The sequence below is a fragment of the Gadus macrocephalus genome, chromosome 12, assembly GCF_031168955.1.
Source record: "Gadus macrocephalus chromosome 12, ASM3116895v1".
In the NCBI taxonomy this organism is placed as follows: domain Eukaryota; kingdom Metazoa; phylum Chordata; class Actinopteri; order Gadiformes; family Gadidae; genus Gadus; species Gadus macrocephalus.
The window spans coordinates 24,626,094-24,641,093 of record NC_082393.1 but is presented as its reverse complement, the minus strand read 5'-3'; the positions used below and the strand labels follow the sequence as shown (position 1 = coordinate 24,641,093).

The window sequence follows — 15,000 nt, the reverse complement described above, 5'->3', positions numbered from 1 at the left end:
TGGAAATACAGCTTCTTGAAACAAGGCCCTGAAGCAAAGCCTAATAATGAAATACTCCTGCAGTAGGCCCTATCTCTGGTCACATTATCTTCCTCCAGCAAACTGTTATCCATTGTAATCCAATGTCCAACTCGGATTTATACTCGAACAAGATAACTACACACTGATAATTGTGCCGTTGTCACACAACTTCATTTTAAACCACTACCTCAGATGGAATGCCGTAAAGCACAATAACACAATGTGTTCTGTGTGCACATCCAACCGCCATGCGGTTATGTCACCTGATAAGTAATCAAGTGGATAACGTGGAGAGCATTTTCGGTTTCAATTTGCTGCTCCTGCGCCGTCCCAAATGGTGAAAGAAGAAGCGGCTGCACCCATTACATGCTACCACGCAGGAGCAGATAAGCGGAACGTTTGACCTTGTAATCTCAAAGTCTATCATCATCTACCAGGGTCTCATCTACTCTAAAGTAACACCTTGTATTAAGACAGCCATCCATCTAGCCCGTATCAATCAGGGAGAGGACTCACACACCACCATCTATTTACCTTGCCAAGTGCTCTATTAATATCGAATTAATTCACCCATTGAGAGTATCAATCACTCAAGAAGGGTTTTTCCCCCCCTCAACTCATTAGCTAGGTAATTGTCCTTGTTTACAGGAGAAAGTGAAGTCAGGGAGGCTCATAAAGAGAGGTTGACCGCAGTCTATAGGGGCTTGAGCTGGTGCCAGCAAATCCATCCCCTGAGCAAGTAAAAGCTGCTCTTCTTAATGAAATATTGACGCGTGTGCTCTGTCTATAACTCTATAAACTATACGAGAGGATTCCAAGGGTGTGAAGTGGTTTGATCTTGGTGTGTGTGTTTATAACAACGTGTAACTTTTCCTCTGATGGAGATTATCTCAGAGAAGACAGAGAGAGAGAGAGATTTGCTTGTCGTCAGGAAAGAGGAAGCCTTTTAGGGGTATTACTGCCCACTTTCACACCCGGGTGAGACAAGGTTAGTTGTTGTGCCTGTGACAGTGTCGTCGGATAAACTGCATCTCAAACATGACATTAATCAAGACATAGCCTGAAGCTTTTAAGCTTTGTTTACTATTAACACACACTCTCTCTTATACACAAACACACACACACACACACACACACACACACACACACAGGCAAAACACAAACCCAAACAGTTTACCGCCATGAAATATGCAAAACTACAATTACAGCATTTAGGGGATGAAAAATGATAGAGGTTTGAGGGGGGAGGTTTGACGTGTGTCGTAAATGCTAGGACAAGCAGTGGTGGAACACAACCATTAAAAGGCCCAATTGAGGCTGTATAGCCGTCAAGTGTGTTAACTAGCAGTCAGCCTGCCTCGCGTCGCTTCCTTCAGACGAGATTGCAAGTGACAGCTTTTACCACCGTTTCGCAATTACCTCCCTCCTCTCTCTCCCCTCCTCTTGATATTGGGAATAAGGAGTGATGAAGCACAGTCACCCGCAGACGACATGATTTAGACCATCTGGTATGTGCTAAGGATGCAACAGCAAATGGTGAGAGCGGGGAGGGACACGCCATTCCCTTCCTGTCATCTCCCCCCCCATCACATGGCTTAGTAGCTGGGCTTTTTCTTTTGAGAAGTTGAAGTGATGTGGCTGGGTGAACGGGGCTGTGACCGTGGATGAACCCCCGAGAAACAGCGGGATTTGGACAATAAAAACCACTGTGTGACTAATTGGAGTTCCCTGAACACTTCAGAGTTAAATTGCTATTTTGATCCACAAAGTGCTTAAAAGCGTCTAGTCAACCGTCACTTTCCGATCCTGCGTTGATGCGATTTGTTCACTCAATTCTATCCACGGACGCCCGGTCAGGTCCATGGAGTCGAGACTGGTTCTGCGGCCCCACACGCAGAGCACCGTATTGATACGGCAAAAGGAACTTATTGAAAAAATTGATGTTAACTAGATCTAAATGTGGTTCAGGAGGCAGAGCGGGAACGCTGGTAACTGGAAGGTTTATAGTTCGATCCCTGGCCCCTCGTAGCTGATGGGTGAGGTGTCCCTGAGCGAGACACCTCACCCTACCTGCTCCCGACGAGCTGGCTGTCGCCTTGTGTGGCTGACACCGCCGTCGGTGTGAATGTGTGCATTAATGGGTGAATGTTAGCCAATGTTGTAAAGCTCTTTGAGTGGCCACTGGTTAAAAAAGCACTCTATAAATGCAGCCCATTTAATAAATAATTTCAAATATGTACAAGAAGCATAGTTTGGAGTATCCACCATTTTATTACAGAAAATTACAGATGAGGTACAACACATATTAGTTTAATTTCTCTTACAAGAACTCAAAATAACCTAAGTACATATACAAACAACTGTAAAACCATACAGTTAAAAACTATACACAGGCAAATGTACACAATATAAAACACATATATACACACATTCAATATATTATTATATAGAGATTTTGCTTTCTGTTTTTTTTTTTTACTGGAAGCTAAGCAGCTTGAAGAGGGAGTGTTTCACTGAACGGCATCTTACACACACAATTAAATCTTGATGAAAAAGACTCAAACATCATCTATTATAAAGGTAGCATTTATGTATTGTTGTTGGATCCTGGGAAAGAAAATAATTCTCGGAAAACATTCTGACGAAAATACAAGCGGAACATGGTAGTGTAATAAGTGCTGCATTACATGACTGGATTATTTAGGATGCAATATCCCAAAAAGAAATACTTGAATATCATCAAATAACACATGAAATGCTGAAACGTGTGCACAGTTTTGTGTTGTCAGTTAAAAAAAGTTATTTACAAAATGAACCCCTCCGATTGGCCGCCCTGTGGACAGCGCGCCGACAGACAGTTCACATTTTCTCCTTCGCTTCCTTCCGCCCTCGACCCCCTACACCGAGCGACTGAACTTTTTAGGGAACCGAACCCACACAAACACAACGCCACATCACCGTTAATATTCAAGCTCCTACTCAAAATGAAGTGACACGTGTTTGAATACACACGCAAACGCACGCAACAACAAAAAGTTGAATGGAATGGCGTTTTTTTCGGCGAGTGCTAAATCCTTCAAAATCACAGCAACTGAAAAAAAAAAAAAAAAAAAAAAAAACGTACTTGAAATGATATGAACACCACGTTAGAGATTCATGACACTCGTTCCCCAAGCTGGCGTCGCCCCCCACTCCCGTTTCCTCTTTTCCTCAGGATCGTTTGTTTTCCGTCTTGTTTACGTCTCTCCCGGCGCTCCTGCCGTCCTCCTCCTCCTCCTCCTCCTCCTCCTCCTCTACCAGAGCAGGATAGCGAGGAGCACCAGGAGTGCGGAGAGCAGGGAGGGCCGGGTGGCCGACGGCGGCCCCGGCCACGCCCCCCCGCTCTTCAGCCGCGGAGTCCTGGGCGAGTTCTGCCTCAGCCGGCTGGGCGGCAGCGCCTTCAGGTCCTCCAGGGCCCCGAACGCCGCCAGGGAGAACTCGGGGTCCCCCGTGGTCAGCAGGTCGAACACGCACGACTGGAAGTACACGTCCTCCACCTGCAGGGTCTCGCGGCACCGGGCCGTGGCGCGCTCCACCGTGTAGCTCTGGTGCGGCGGGCCGAGCCCCGGGCCCGGCACCGGCACCCGGGGGTGCTGCCCCGGCCGGCCCAGCGAGTGCTCCTTGATGAGCTCGTTGCGCGGGCAGCCGTGCAGGCAGAGCTGCAGGCCGCCGTCGTCGCGCTCAGAGTAGTCCAGCAGGTCCTCGGGCATGCGGATGGCGAAGGTCAGGTAGCGGCCCACGCGTCGCACGATGATGGACGTGCCGATGTAGCGCGCCTGGATCTTCACCTGCCGGCCCGTGCCGCCGCGCTCCACGATGACCAGGCTGCCGCTCTCGCCGCCGCCGCCGCCGCTGCGCGTGCCGTCCTGGAAGGCGGACGGGAGGTCCTCCGTGGTGGCCTGGTACACTTTCTGCTCCGTGCAGCCCTGGTAGGACTTGAAGATCACGGTGATCTGGAAACAGGGAGACGGGAGGTGTTATTTATTGGGTCAAAGTGGGGTGAACTTCTCACTGTTTGAATCTGTTTCACTGGTGGTTCAGGTCACAGTTATGTATATGGTTCATTGCTTAATTTTTGGCTAGGAAACAACGTCACTGCTGACTACTAGCAATAACTTGCAGTACCACTTTCGGCCACAGTGTGGCATCAGTTAACCAATGTTCTAATGGGAGCAAGTACTCGTATGTGTAAATTATACTTGGAATCCCATGATTCAAAAGCTCAATTCTCTCAAGTGGAAGTGATTTCCACGAGCATGTAGTCTGAGGGCTGTAGGTACACAGGTTCACAGAGGCATTAGAAGCCTTACACAAGAGCATCAGAGAACACGCTCTATTTGAAGTCTTAACCAAACATGCAGAGGGCAAATGAACCGCATGGCAGTCATAAATGTGCGTCTTGTGGCTGGGAAACCTCTTTCCAATCTTATCTTGGGCAAATTCCTAATAATGTCGTAAATGATAGTTCGGAGTCCATAATTCTTCGCCGGGTGCCGGATCAAACAAGGAGATGACGGTCTCCAGGCTAACAGCTCCATAAATCAACACGCTTCACTCTGCTGACAATGTGCTCGGCAAAGGCCGACTTCAATTAGTATTCTAGCCTGGGTCGAATGAAAAATATGAAACTTGTAAACTTGAAAAAGGTGACTTTGGACAAGTTTACAGATGCAGTGTCGTGGGTGGGGGATTCACATTTTACACTTACATTTAGGGCCTTTAGCAGACGCTTTTATCCAAAGCCACTTACAATAAGTAGATTTGTCGGAAGAAGGTGCAACAATATATGGCTGTCGGTACATTAAGCATCTGCCTCAGCAGTAAGGGGGAATGGGCCTATATCTGGGCAGAGAACTCTACTATTACTTAACTCTATAAGTAATAGTACTCTATAACTCTATTATTATGGGGGTTCTCCACCAGACCTACCTAAGCCACAGGTCACTGGCCCACCATGTTTCATGCTGAAGACTTAGTGACTGGGATGCATCTCTGGTGCGTGGCCAATGTAGAAAGGGGATTGCATGCAGTGGTTGCTCGATTAGATTGCAACTAAGCACTACAAAGATCTCCTGATCATCTGAAGATTGTAGACCATTATTTTGATGTACTACACTTTGTGGAAATAATTATTCGTGTGTATTTTTACCATGCAAGCATGCATAGTGCAATGCCCCGAGGTTAAAAGAGAGGCACAATGTATTCAGCAATGACTTCATGAGACAAAAAGATTAGGACTTTCTATCTAATTATTCATATTTTTTATCGTTCCATATTGACACAAAAAAGGGCCAGTTAATTATTTGACCGGGGGGGGAGGCCGAACTTCCACTTTCTATCAGCGATGTAAAATGTAATCTGCGCATGTTAATCACTTCCATATGACTGACTACCCATGTGTAAAGAGGCAAAGCACTCAAGCATATCTGCGATTCAACACCACTAAAGCACTCTCTTCTCTCCCCTCCCAGTGGATCTCAGGAACTGCTGAGATGAGAGAACTTGAGTAGTTGCAGATTGATAAAGGGACTATTGACAGTTGGAAGGGTCTCAAAGAGTTCCGACAGTATCCGAGCTGGCAACTGGCAACATTTCTTTAAAAATACCAATTATTAATGTTGAATGTTCCATCATACCATCTAGAGAGAACACGCATAAAAGTCCAAGAAGTTCAAAACGAGAGTGCAGAAATGACGATAAGGTCAAATCCACCAGCAAGTAAACCCTTACTAAACCACAGGGCTTGCTGAGTAACTATATGTCCTACAATGCATTGGTAGGTGGACTCAGTTCTTGGTGAGGTAGTTGGGGATCAGAAGGAGTTCTTGGATCAAAGTTACGACAGACTTTATTTTATTTCACCAACTGGTGATATCTTTAGCAAACTATGCAGTCTCAGTGCTGCGTGTCGCTGTGGGGGGGGGGGGGGGGGGGTATTAAGACCACCCACACTCATATTTCTAATTCTTAAAAAGTCCTATTGCCTTATAAGCCCACACAATGGTCCTTTGTTGAAACCTCCATTTCTTTGCCTCGTCTACGGCAAAACTAAAAGCGATATAATAATCATATTAACAAAATAACAAATAATTGTTCCTCTACTTAGCTGAAAGCTGACTTTGTTTAAGTTGCCCACCAACTATCAGATCATGTCACAACAGCCACTACTGAATCCAGAAAACGCATCTGCAAGCCGTTTGGCCCAGAGTCCATATCCTTGTATAATTGAAATATTGGAAACACACATAAACTCAGCTTAGGGTGAGAAGCTCAGCCATCCGTGAGGAACTCGGATTAGAGCCGCTGCTCCTTTACTTAGAAAGGAGTCAGCTGAGGTGGTTCGGGCATCTGGTAAGGATGCCCACTGGGCGCCTTCCTTTGGAGGTGTTTCAGGCACGTCCAGTGGGGAGGAGACCTCGGGGAAGACCCAGGACTAGGTGGAGAGATTATATCTCAACACTGGCCTGGGAACGCCTCGGGATCCCCCCGTCAGAGCTGGTCAATGTGGCCCGGGAAAGGGAAGACTGGGGCCCCCTGCTTGAGCTGCTCCCCCCGCGACCCGACCCCGGATAAGCGGACGAAAATGAGATGAGATGAGACATAAGCTCAACGGTTTCCCAACAAACTGGAGAACCAACAGAACCACGAAACCCAGAGAACCCCCTAGCTCCCAACCCGACGGCCGGTCCACACCTTGCTGGTTGCCGTGGCGCTGGACCCCAGGACGACGGGGACGTTGGTCACCTGTACCGACAGGTAGTGGTTGTCAATCAGAGGCCACGCCCCCTCCACCTTGCAGGTCTGAAACTCATCCCGGAACGTCCGCAAGTGAGGGTCCCCGAATAATCCACAGTGGGCGTATTTCTTCTGCTGGCCGCCGGAGCCCGACCCCAGGGCACGGCTCTCGTAGTCGCAGCGCTCCGAGACGGCGGGCTTGGCCGTGCTGGGGGCTTTGGCCGGGGAGGTGGGCCCGTCGCTGGAGCAGTTGTGTTGGGAGAAGAGCTCCTTGATGCGGAACACCGCGGAGTGGTACACGAGGTTACCCCGGCAACCGCGGGCCTGCCTCCGGGTACACTGGGCGTAGGCCCGCAGGGCGATACAGTAATCCACATCTGGGGGCATCTCCTCCTGCAGGCCACCAGAGGGCGACGTGGAGGCCACGTAGTCTGCGTTGCAGCGCTGGATCCGACACTGCTGGCAGTGAGCTGGAAAATCAAGGAGATGAGATTGATCAGATTGGGATCTCCACTTGAGGATTGCGGCGTATCATAAAACAATAACATTAAATAGTTTTAGGAATATAGAAAGAAACTGCTCCTTTTTGTCTACGTTTAGCTCAAAATGTTTATCCAATTAATACAGATATTTAAACCATAATTCACTACAGAAATTACTTGACCACAGTGAAGTTTAAAACGCAGCACAGAGAAACTTTCCACTATTGACTTTATCTTCCACGGGAGAGCTATAAAGGTACAGACACGCAAGCCCACACACGGCCTTTAGACCAGTCTAGGAAGCGGCGTCTCGAGTCAGTCAGAGCTTATTTCCCCAAACTAGCCCTCAAATAAATAACATGGAGCCATACTGCAGGAGGAAATCAACCTGTGTAGTTTGCCTTGGGGTGTTGAATGTGGTTTGGCTGTTGCTGAGGCAATACAAGTCCATTAAAATGGACCAAACGCCATTGAGCTCGGGTGTGGAAGGAAACTCACAGGCCCAGCATTAAGGAATCTTGGAACAAAAAACAGCAACGTGTTTATTGACTAAGGGGCTAAACAGCTGGGCGGTAGGTGGGGGCTGCAGCATCATGGCTACGAGGTAGTGTGTATACTGTGGAAAGATAGGAGCCCGCTTTGGACAGCATTTTAAAAAGATCTGGAAGTACTAGGGGCATAGAATATGTTTTCCATCAAACAAAAAACTATTTGACGTTTAAAATTGGTTTGGAATAGAAACAGATGGTATTGATCAGGCTGCAACTGCTTTGGAAACGCTTTTCGCAAAGGATGCTTCAATGTTTGCCCCAGTGGCCTCAGAGATGTACCAGGCTTCACTTTTTGGGCAATAACAAAGAAAAAAGGGAGATAAATAGATGCTTGTGGGATTGTTTTTATCCCTTTCTCACCAAGCTACATTTGGGATGAATGGAGATGTGATAATGATGAGTTCAGGAGCAAAGGGGGTACCTTAAGAGGCATCTCACACCAGTCCTCTGAATTCCACCAGCCCTCCTGAATCAACAGGTCTCTTTACTCAACTCTCAGACAGGCATTTCTGGAAATTCCAGGCTATGGACCAATATCAAAAATCTATCTAACATTAAATGTATCTGCTATGAAACTTTCATATCAGCTGTGGGTAATAGAGAGAAAAGGGCCTTAATACGAGGGAAAACAAACTTCACTACCCAACCCACTTCTATAGTCTGCCCCTAGAGAGTTTTGATTGATTATTTAAAAATATCTTGATTATAAAAGAATGGGTGCGCAGAGGGTGAGTGTAGACAGGTCACATCTCTAAATACATGCATTTGTTTTGCTCCATGTGTCACTAAACTAGAACGCAGTCTAGCAATCGAAATAGCATCTCCATCTCCACCGATGCCCATTGGAAAAATGTGCACCGCCAGTGACTTGAGGCTTTGTAGTGCATTGTTTTGTTGCATTTACTGCAACTTGGTTTGTGAAGCTGCTTCGTTATAAGGATGTAAGTAACAAGCCGCAAAGCAATGCAACAATATGGATCCATCGTGCACAGCACGCATTTAAGAACAAACCGAGGGTTTTGCATGAAGTAGTGCTTTTAAAAAGTTAAACCAACACGCTCAGTCAGAGGCCGAGAGGACTGGACACCATGCATGCTCAGGAACTGAGTAGGAACGAGGCGACAGAAATTTGATTGTTTTTAAACCAAGCAGAATTGTGTGCAATTGCTCAAATGCGTACTTTGTTCAAGCTATTCCGCGGACTCGGCGTGATCGGTTCAACTTAGCCTGCTGGTCCCAGCGGACTGCCGTGGTCCGAGGACGTGCTATCAGGCTAGGCTAACCAGGAGAAGTGAAGCACAAAGTTTATGAAACTCATCCAAAAAGTTTGGGTGAAACTTTGTTTACTCCGTAGACATGCGTGGGGCTTCATCGATCTCTAATGTGTGGCCGTTTTCTAGTTAGGAGAAACAAGGAGCGCCAAGTTGATTGTCCGTAAAAGGACTCGGGCTCTGAAAGGTTTTGCGCAAAAAGCTAGCAGCTATTCAACTGTTGTCCCCGAACGGAGCAACTTCTCCACAAGCCTTTACGCTCCACACAACCTGACGATTCAATGATATAAAGAAAAGAAATGCGTTATTCCAAAACACAAGGTGTAACGATGCGATAATAACGCGTTTGCATCCAGGGACGCGACTTCTGCGGATAAACAAACAAAACCAAAGTTTGGAGGTCCGTGCGGGTGAAGGCTGCGTGAGGACCCGCAGACCCGGGGCGCAAAGCGGGCAGGACGGCGCTCCTCTTACCTGGTCGGGACAGCAGCGAGAGGAACACCATGGTCAACGTGATACAGTTCCAAAGCTGCCGCTTAGCCGAGGTTTGAGGTCCGCTTCTCCCCATACCAATCCATTCAGTTAGAATGGAGATCCTCGACTGCTTCTCATCGACGTGGTGGCTGCGGGGAATTAGAGCAAAAATTCGTATCCTTTCCCCCCCCAAAGCACTGTCATTGAAAAGGGGGCCCTGCCTGTCTTCAGGGCGGCCCTACAAGGGGCGGGGTCTGAGGTGGAGACACAGGGGGCTCCGGGGGTGATTGTTCACCAATGAAAGAGCAATTATTCACTAACCACTTCGTATTTACATGTAGCGGCAATTACCAGGACGAGTTCAATGGAAAGTTGTCCTCCACCGCAAACAATGTAGCGGCGTTATGGCTGTGGTGGATGTAGGGCTCAGGATCAGGTGTTCATATTCAGGACCTGATGTATGATTTGATTTATTGGTATTTATTTATAAGTGTTTTAAATATTTTAGGTCACTCTGACCTAATGCAGTAGATCAGTAAATACATATTTTTTGCATCACAAAGCTTTCGTCGTTAAATGTCCTGTTTTGATCCCTTGATCTGAAAAAGCATATGGCCTGGCGGAAAAAACTGATTTGTATGTGCGAATCACGCCTCCAATTACGTTTTCTCACTCACACAATAGCGCTTAATACAAACATTTACAACTATTCAATCATGACATCACTTCATGTTCATGGGACTCTCCCTGAATACTCCGATCTGATTATCAGTAGGGGGTTTAATAAAAAAGGTCAACTTATTAGCAATAAGAAATATGCTAAGCTTTTCAGTGTATTTACATTCTAATAATGTATGCTGTTGAATTGTTTAATTACATCCAAACTCGACAGGAAGCATAATGTTATAGAGACATGTGAACAATACATCGCCTAGATATTGTGTGTTCCACAGGCTTTCAACATAGAAAGTAGCTCTGAATTGTTTCCTCTGAGGCTCTGTGTGCTCTATTCGTTTTTCCATTACACTTTCAGTCAGACACTTGTATGCTACTCTTTTTTCCCGTTTGCAGCCAACTTTCCATCTCTCTCACTTCTCAAACGACACTGTCTTTCATTTGCACAGCTGCTGCACGGCCACGCCATCTGCAAGGCACACAGGATTATTTGCTCTCGTTCTCAAGACACATTCTGTGGCCCTCCGACTGCAGGCATTGCGACCGAGGCACCACGTGTTGCGTCTGTCGAACGGTGTCCCCAGTGTTCTCCTCCACCATAGTGTCCCATCATGTGCATGCTTTACAGCATCGGAAATTAAACTCCAGTGTAAACTCTCCCTAAGATAAAATAAAGTAAAGCCCAGACAGTTGTTACTACTTTACTCTATGTTTGTGCCGGCTCTTTTTTTTTTTTATGGGCACACACATTGTGTGAGCAATCTTTCAGTCGCTGTGAAGGTGCTCAGAGGAGCCTGTCGATGCGGGGCTGGTATATTTTGGTTAAATGGGGGGAGGGTGTGTGTGTGTGTGTGTGTGTGTGTGTGGGGGGGGGGGGGGGGGGGGGGGGGGGGTTGGATTGTTGTGCGCTGGGCGCTGGGCCTCAGTCACACTAGGTCCAGTTTGCCAGCTTCATTCCCCCCTGGGACCGCTACCTTTACACCGTGTGTTCTGCTAATTTGGGGAGGCTTGGTTGGTGTGTTGTAGGGCTTTATGATTGTACCCGGTGAACACCAGCTCCCAGTCCCCAAAGCATGACCCTTCCTCCCCGTATCACAGCGGCCATCTTGAAGTTCGTTTTTGACAGCACACTGTAATTAAAAGCCAAAACGTCCTACCTCTTGCATCTTTCATTTTCAGGATCGCTGGACATCCTTTCCTGTAAAAGAATAGATGAAAAAGATACCATTTTGTTTGCTTGAGTCAAATAAGGTACAGCAACTAAAATGTGTTTGCTAAGACATTTCAATTGAGAGCCAGAGTCGTAGTGATAGTAAGTAGTAAGCACAACACAGCCAAAACAAGGGCTGGGTTGTGCTCAATTTCACACCGAGGCAACAGAATCAGAGATGGGTTGATACCACTAGCAATTGTCTATTGTTTCTGACAAAATTAAAAAATGTCTCTTACTACGGCATGTGAGTTTGGCATTATTGAAAGTCAGCCCGATGAAGCAAACAGTGAATTGATCCAGGTGGGTGATCAGGATGAATTCTTCACATGAAAGCCCCCCCCACCCCCCCCCCCCCCCCCTTCTGGATGGTCTGTTGAGCCTGATAGCAAAGAAAGACCCCTTTCTCCCCCTCTTGCTCTCTCAGTATATTGCGTTGCATTACCTTGCAAAATGCATATGTATCTTCTCAAAGTGTGTGTGTGTGTGTGTGTTTTGGTGTGAATGTGCCTGTGCTGTACTAGATTCAACTGGACACAGATAACTGGAGAATTATACGTTTGAAGTGTGTATATATATATATATATATATATATATATATATATATATATATATATATATAAGAATGTAGTATATGTTTAAAGTATATGTTAAATCAACTGCTTGCTCCAATAGAAAAGTGAATCGGATGACTCGGCTACTGTTGAGCAAGCATCTATAACTAACCATCTATAACCGAGCAAAGAACTAACTTTATTTTCGAGAGGAACACATGCGGCCTGACAGAGGACAAAGAAAACAGGAGGGGAACCTCTCAGCTTAACGTTCCCCTGAAAATAAAGACTTTACTTCTCTATCCCCATTATGTCTACTTTAAACGTATACTAGGTGTTGTTGCCCAAAGAAAAACAGAAGGAGAAAAGCAAGCGATCGAGCGAGCGTCAGAGAGACAGAGAGAAAGAAGAAAAGGACAGCAAAGGAGGGCTGGATGAAGCAGGAGAAAAAGGGGAAAATGGAGGAGCGGTGGTATTGGGTTTCCCCATGACTGTGTGTCTGGCCGCGCCACATGTTCCCCATTAAAGTGCTCACACTGTGGGACCTGAAGCCCACCAGAATGCTTGTTTTTGTTATTAGGCCCATCACACTGTGGTCGGGAGGAAACCAGCAAACCGGCCCAGACAACTCTTCACAGGGACTTCGTATTTCTACTCTTGTATATCCCATTAAAAGAAAAGACCAAAAACCAAAAAAAAAGGCTTTTATCAGTCATTTGTACTGAGACGTTTAAAACGTTGGTATGATGGGTTGAGGGTTTTCTGGAGCGCTGCCAAACCATGAAGCGCCACAAACAATTTCAAATGTTGATTTGAGAACGTTAAAGTTTCAAAAAAGCAGTTGAAAAAGTGCATCTCAGCGAAACGGCAGCTCCGTGCTTCTGAATTTTCATTTAATTTCATGCCGATGGAGATTTGTCAACGGAGACGTGTTTCATGTTGCCTGTGAGGCCAGATAACATCAGAGATTGAAATCAGTCCGAGCATGCTCCGCGGCCTAAGCCTCAACTACACAGCGCTAAACTAAGAGATACACTTATCAACTTTTTAAACAGGGAACCAAATCATCTGGAACCTTTTCCCTTTTAAAATAAAGTCTTTGACTGAAGTGAACCGGCCAGTAGCGCATACCGATTGGTGCAGAGACGGTGAGAGTTTCAGAGAGTTTCAGAGAGTTTCAGAGAGAGGGAGTAGGAGAAGGGCTTTGGCATCCCCCTGTTATCCGGAGAGATAAGCGAGACCGTGGTGTTGGTGTATATGGGGCGGCACGGATAGCATCTTCACTCAAGGATCCCACTTACAGGACCTTGATTGATACCTGACAGAGCAAAGGGGGGGGGGGGGGGACACAACCAAATGTTGTTCTTGGTTCCTCTCGGTGGGCAGCTATGAATGGTTCTACTCTGTTCTTTGGATCTTTGTCGCTGAGTAATCAGGGGTTATCACACGCAAAGTGTATCAACGGTTCGAGAGAGAAAGAGAAGTCCAGCAGCAGACTTCAGAACGCGTACAATCCCTGCTTTTGTGTGAACCTTGTTTTGTTGTTGCCTTAACTTCTAACCACACAGAACGGAGCTTCTCACCTCCTCCTTCCGCTGCTTTCACAGGAGCAAATGTTGTTGACACAGCGGTGAGGCCAGGCCGCCTGGTGAATAGACAATCAACTGACAGGTAACCCTAGCCCTGGGGTCACGGGGTCACAGCGGCCTGATGAGGGATGATGGGTAAAATAAATGGCGAACGGCACACAGAAGGCTGCGTGGATCAGAAGGCTCTGAGCCACGCAGCCTTCATGGTGAGGTTTCAGGGCCATTTGACCTCTGACCTGGCTTCTACCTGTGTGCGTGTGTGTGTGTGTGTGTGTGTGTGTGTGTGTGTGTGTGTGTGTGTCGGAGATAAACATCTTTATTCAATGAACACATCTCTCCTTCTAAATAACAGGCTGCTTCTCTGTTGTATTTGGAGGTCTTTAACAGACGTGCCTCTAATGGTAAATCAGAGCGAGAGTGTATATGACGTCATAGAGAAGCACAGATTATTCCACTGCATGTCTTTGTTTGAACATGCCTGGCTTTTCCTTTCTACCAGTTTGCACACACCCTTCCCCCATTCTTGACACCTGAGGCTGCGCATATAAGTCAGGTAACAAATTGCTTTGTAACAACTCCCTTTCAGTTTCAAAATGGCATTATTATACTGCCAAAAAAATCCCTTCCATTGGCTAAATGACTAGAACTATCTCCACACATCCACCTGTGGAAATGTGTACGGTCTGGTCGCACACATTTTGTTCTCTATTCTCTGTTTCTTTTTTCCCATCTATTAGTTAACCAACATTTACTACAATCAACTCAATCGCGTTGGTTCCCACAACATCACAATGTCATCGATTGGAGTTATTCTTTTCTTTCATTCAAACTCTGAAGCGTTTGACTGACTTCTAATTCCTGGCCAGAATAAGTGTTGACAACGCTGTCTTCGCCACACTGCCTCTCGCCATTTGTTGAGGTGCAAGACCGCAAGGGGGAATATTTGTTTGTCCCACCCCGCCCCCCAACTGGTACTTTGAGCAACACCCCTGCCCCCCACCCCACCTCTGCTCCCCCCTTTCCCCGACCCTGTGGTTTGAAGGAAAGCTCACAGCACCCTGGCCATTCACTCCACCTCCCCTCCAAGTCGTCCTCTTTCCACTGGTACGTCGGCTGGCTGGACTTTGTCTAACCCCAACGCTAAGTCTGGCTCACGACCTCCACAAAGTTATCTGGTGGTTCTTTCAGACAGGGGTGCACCAGTGAAGGAAACCATGAGGATGTATTTAAGCAGTCCCTGGGGTCCTTTGGTTGGACCCTTTGGATAAGAGACCCTTCCTGGAAAAACTCCATAGCTCGAGAAGTCTGCTAGCTCTACGGCCGTAGCCGCAGGATCAATCACATCTGGTTCAGGCAGAGGAATATATCAGGTCGATTTTTCGTACTCCGATTGAGGTGG

General features: G+C 46.7%; 1 protein-coding gene across 1 annotated transcript; it reads right to left on the bottom strand.

The window, feature by feature from the left end:
- Positions 1 to 2,267: 2,267 nt before the first annotated feature.
- Positions 2,268 to 13,732, bottom strand: rgmd (RGM domain family, member D). Its single transcript, XM_060066229.1, has 5 exons — positions 13,596 to 13,732; positions 11,406 to 11,446; positions 9,574 to 9,722; positions 6,754 to 7,265; positions 2,268 to 4,013 (listed from the first exon to the last, which is right to left on the bottom strand). Exons 2-5 carry the CDS (start codon positions 11,438 to 11,440, stop codon positions 3,315 to 3,317), a joined length of 1,395 nt encoding a protein of 464 aa, XP_059922212.1. The 5' UTR covers positions 11,441 to 11,446; positions 13,596 to 13,732; the 3' UTR covers positions 2,268 to 3,314.
- Positions 13,733 to 15,000: the final 1,268 nt, after the last annotated feature.

What these genes read in the sequence shown, in the direction of transcription:
- rgmd (XM_060066229.1), bottom strand. Translation starts at nt 11,440, where the DNA reads ATGTCCAGCGATCCTGAAAATGAAAGATGCAAGAG. An exon ending in GAAAATGAAAGATGCAAGAG is followed by an intron (nt 9,723 to 11,405) that starts GTAGGACGTTTT and finishes AATTCCCCGCAG; the next exon opens with CCACCACGTCGATGAGAAGC. An exon ending in GCGCCACGGCAACCAGCAAG is followed by an intron (nt 4,014 to 6,753) that starts GTGTGGACCGGC and finishes CCCTGTTTCCAG; the next exon opens with ATCACCGTGATCTTCAAGTC.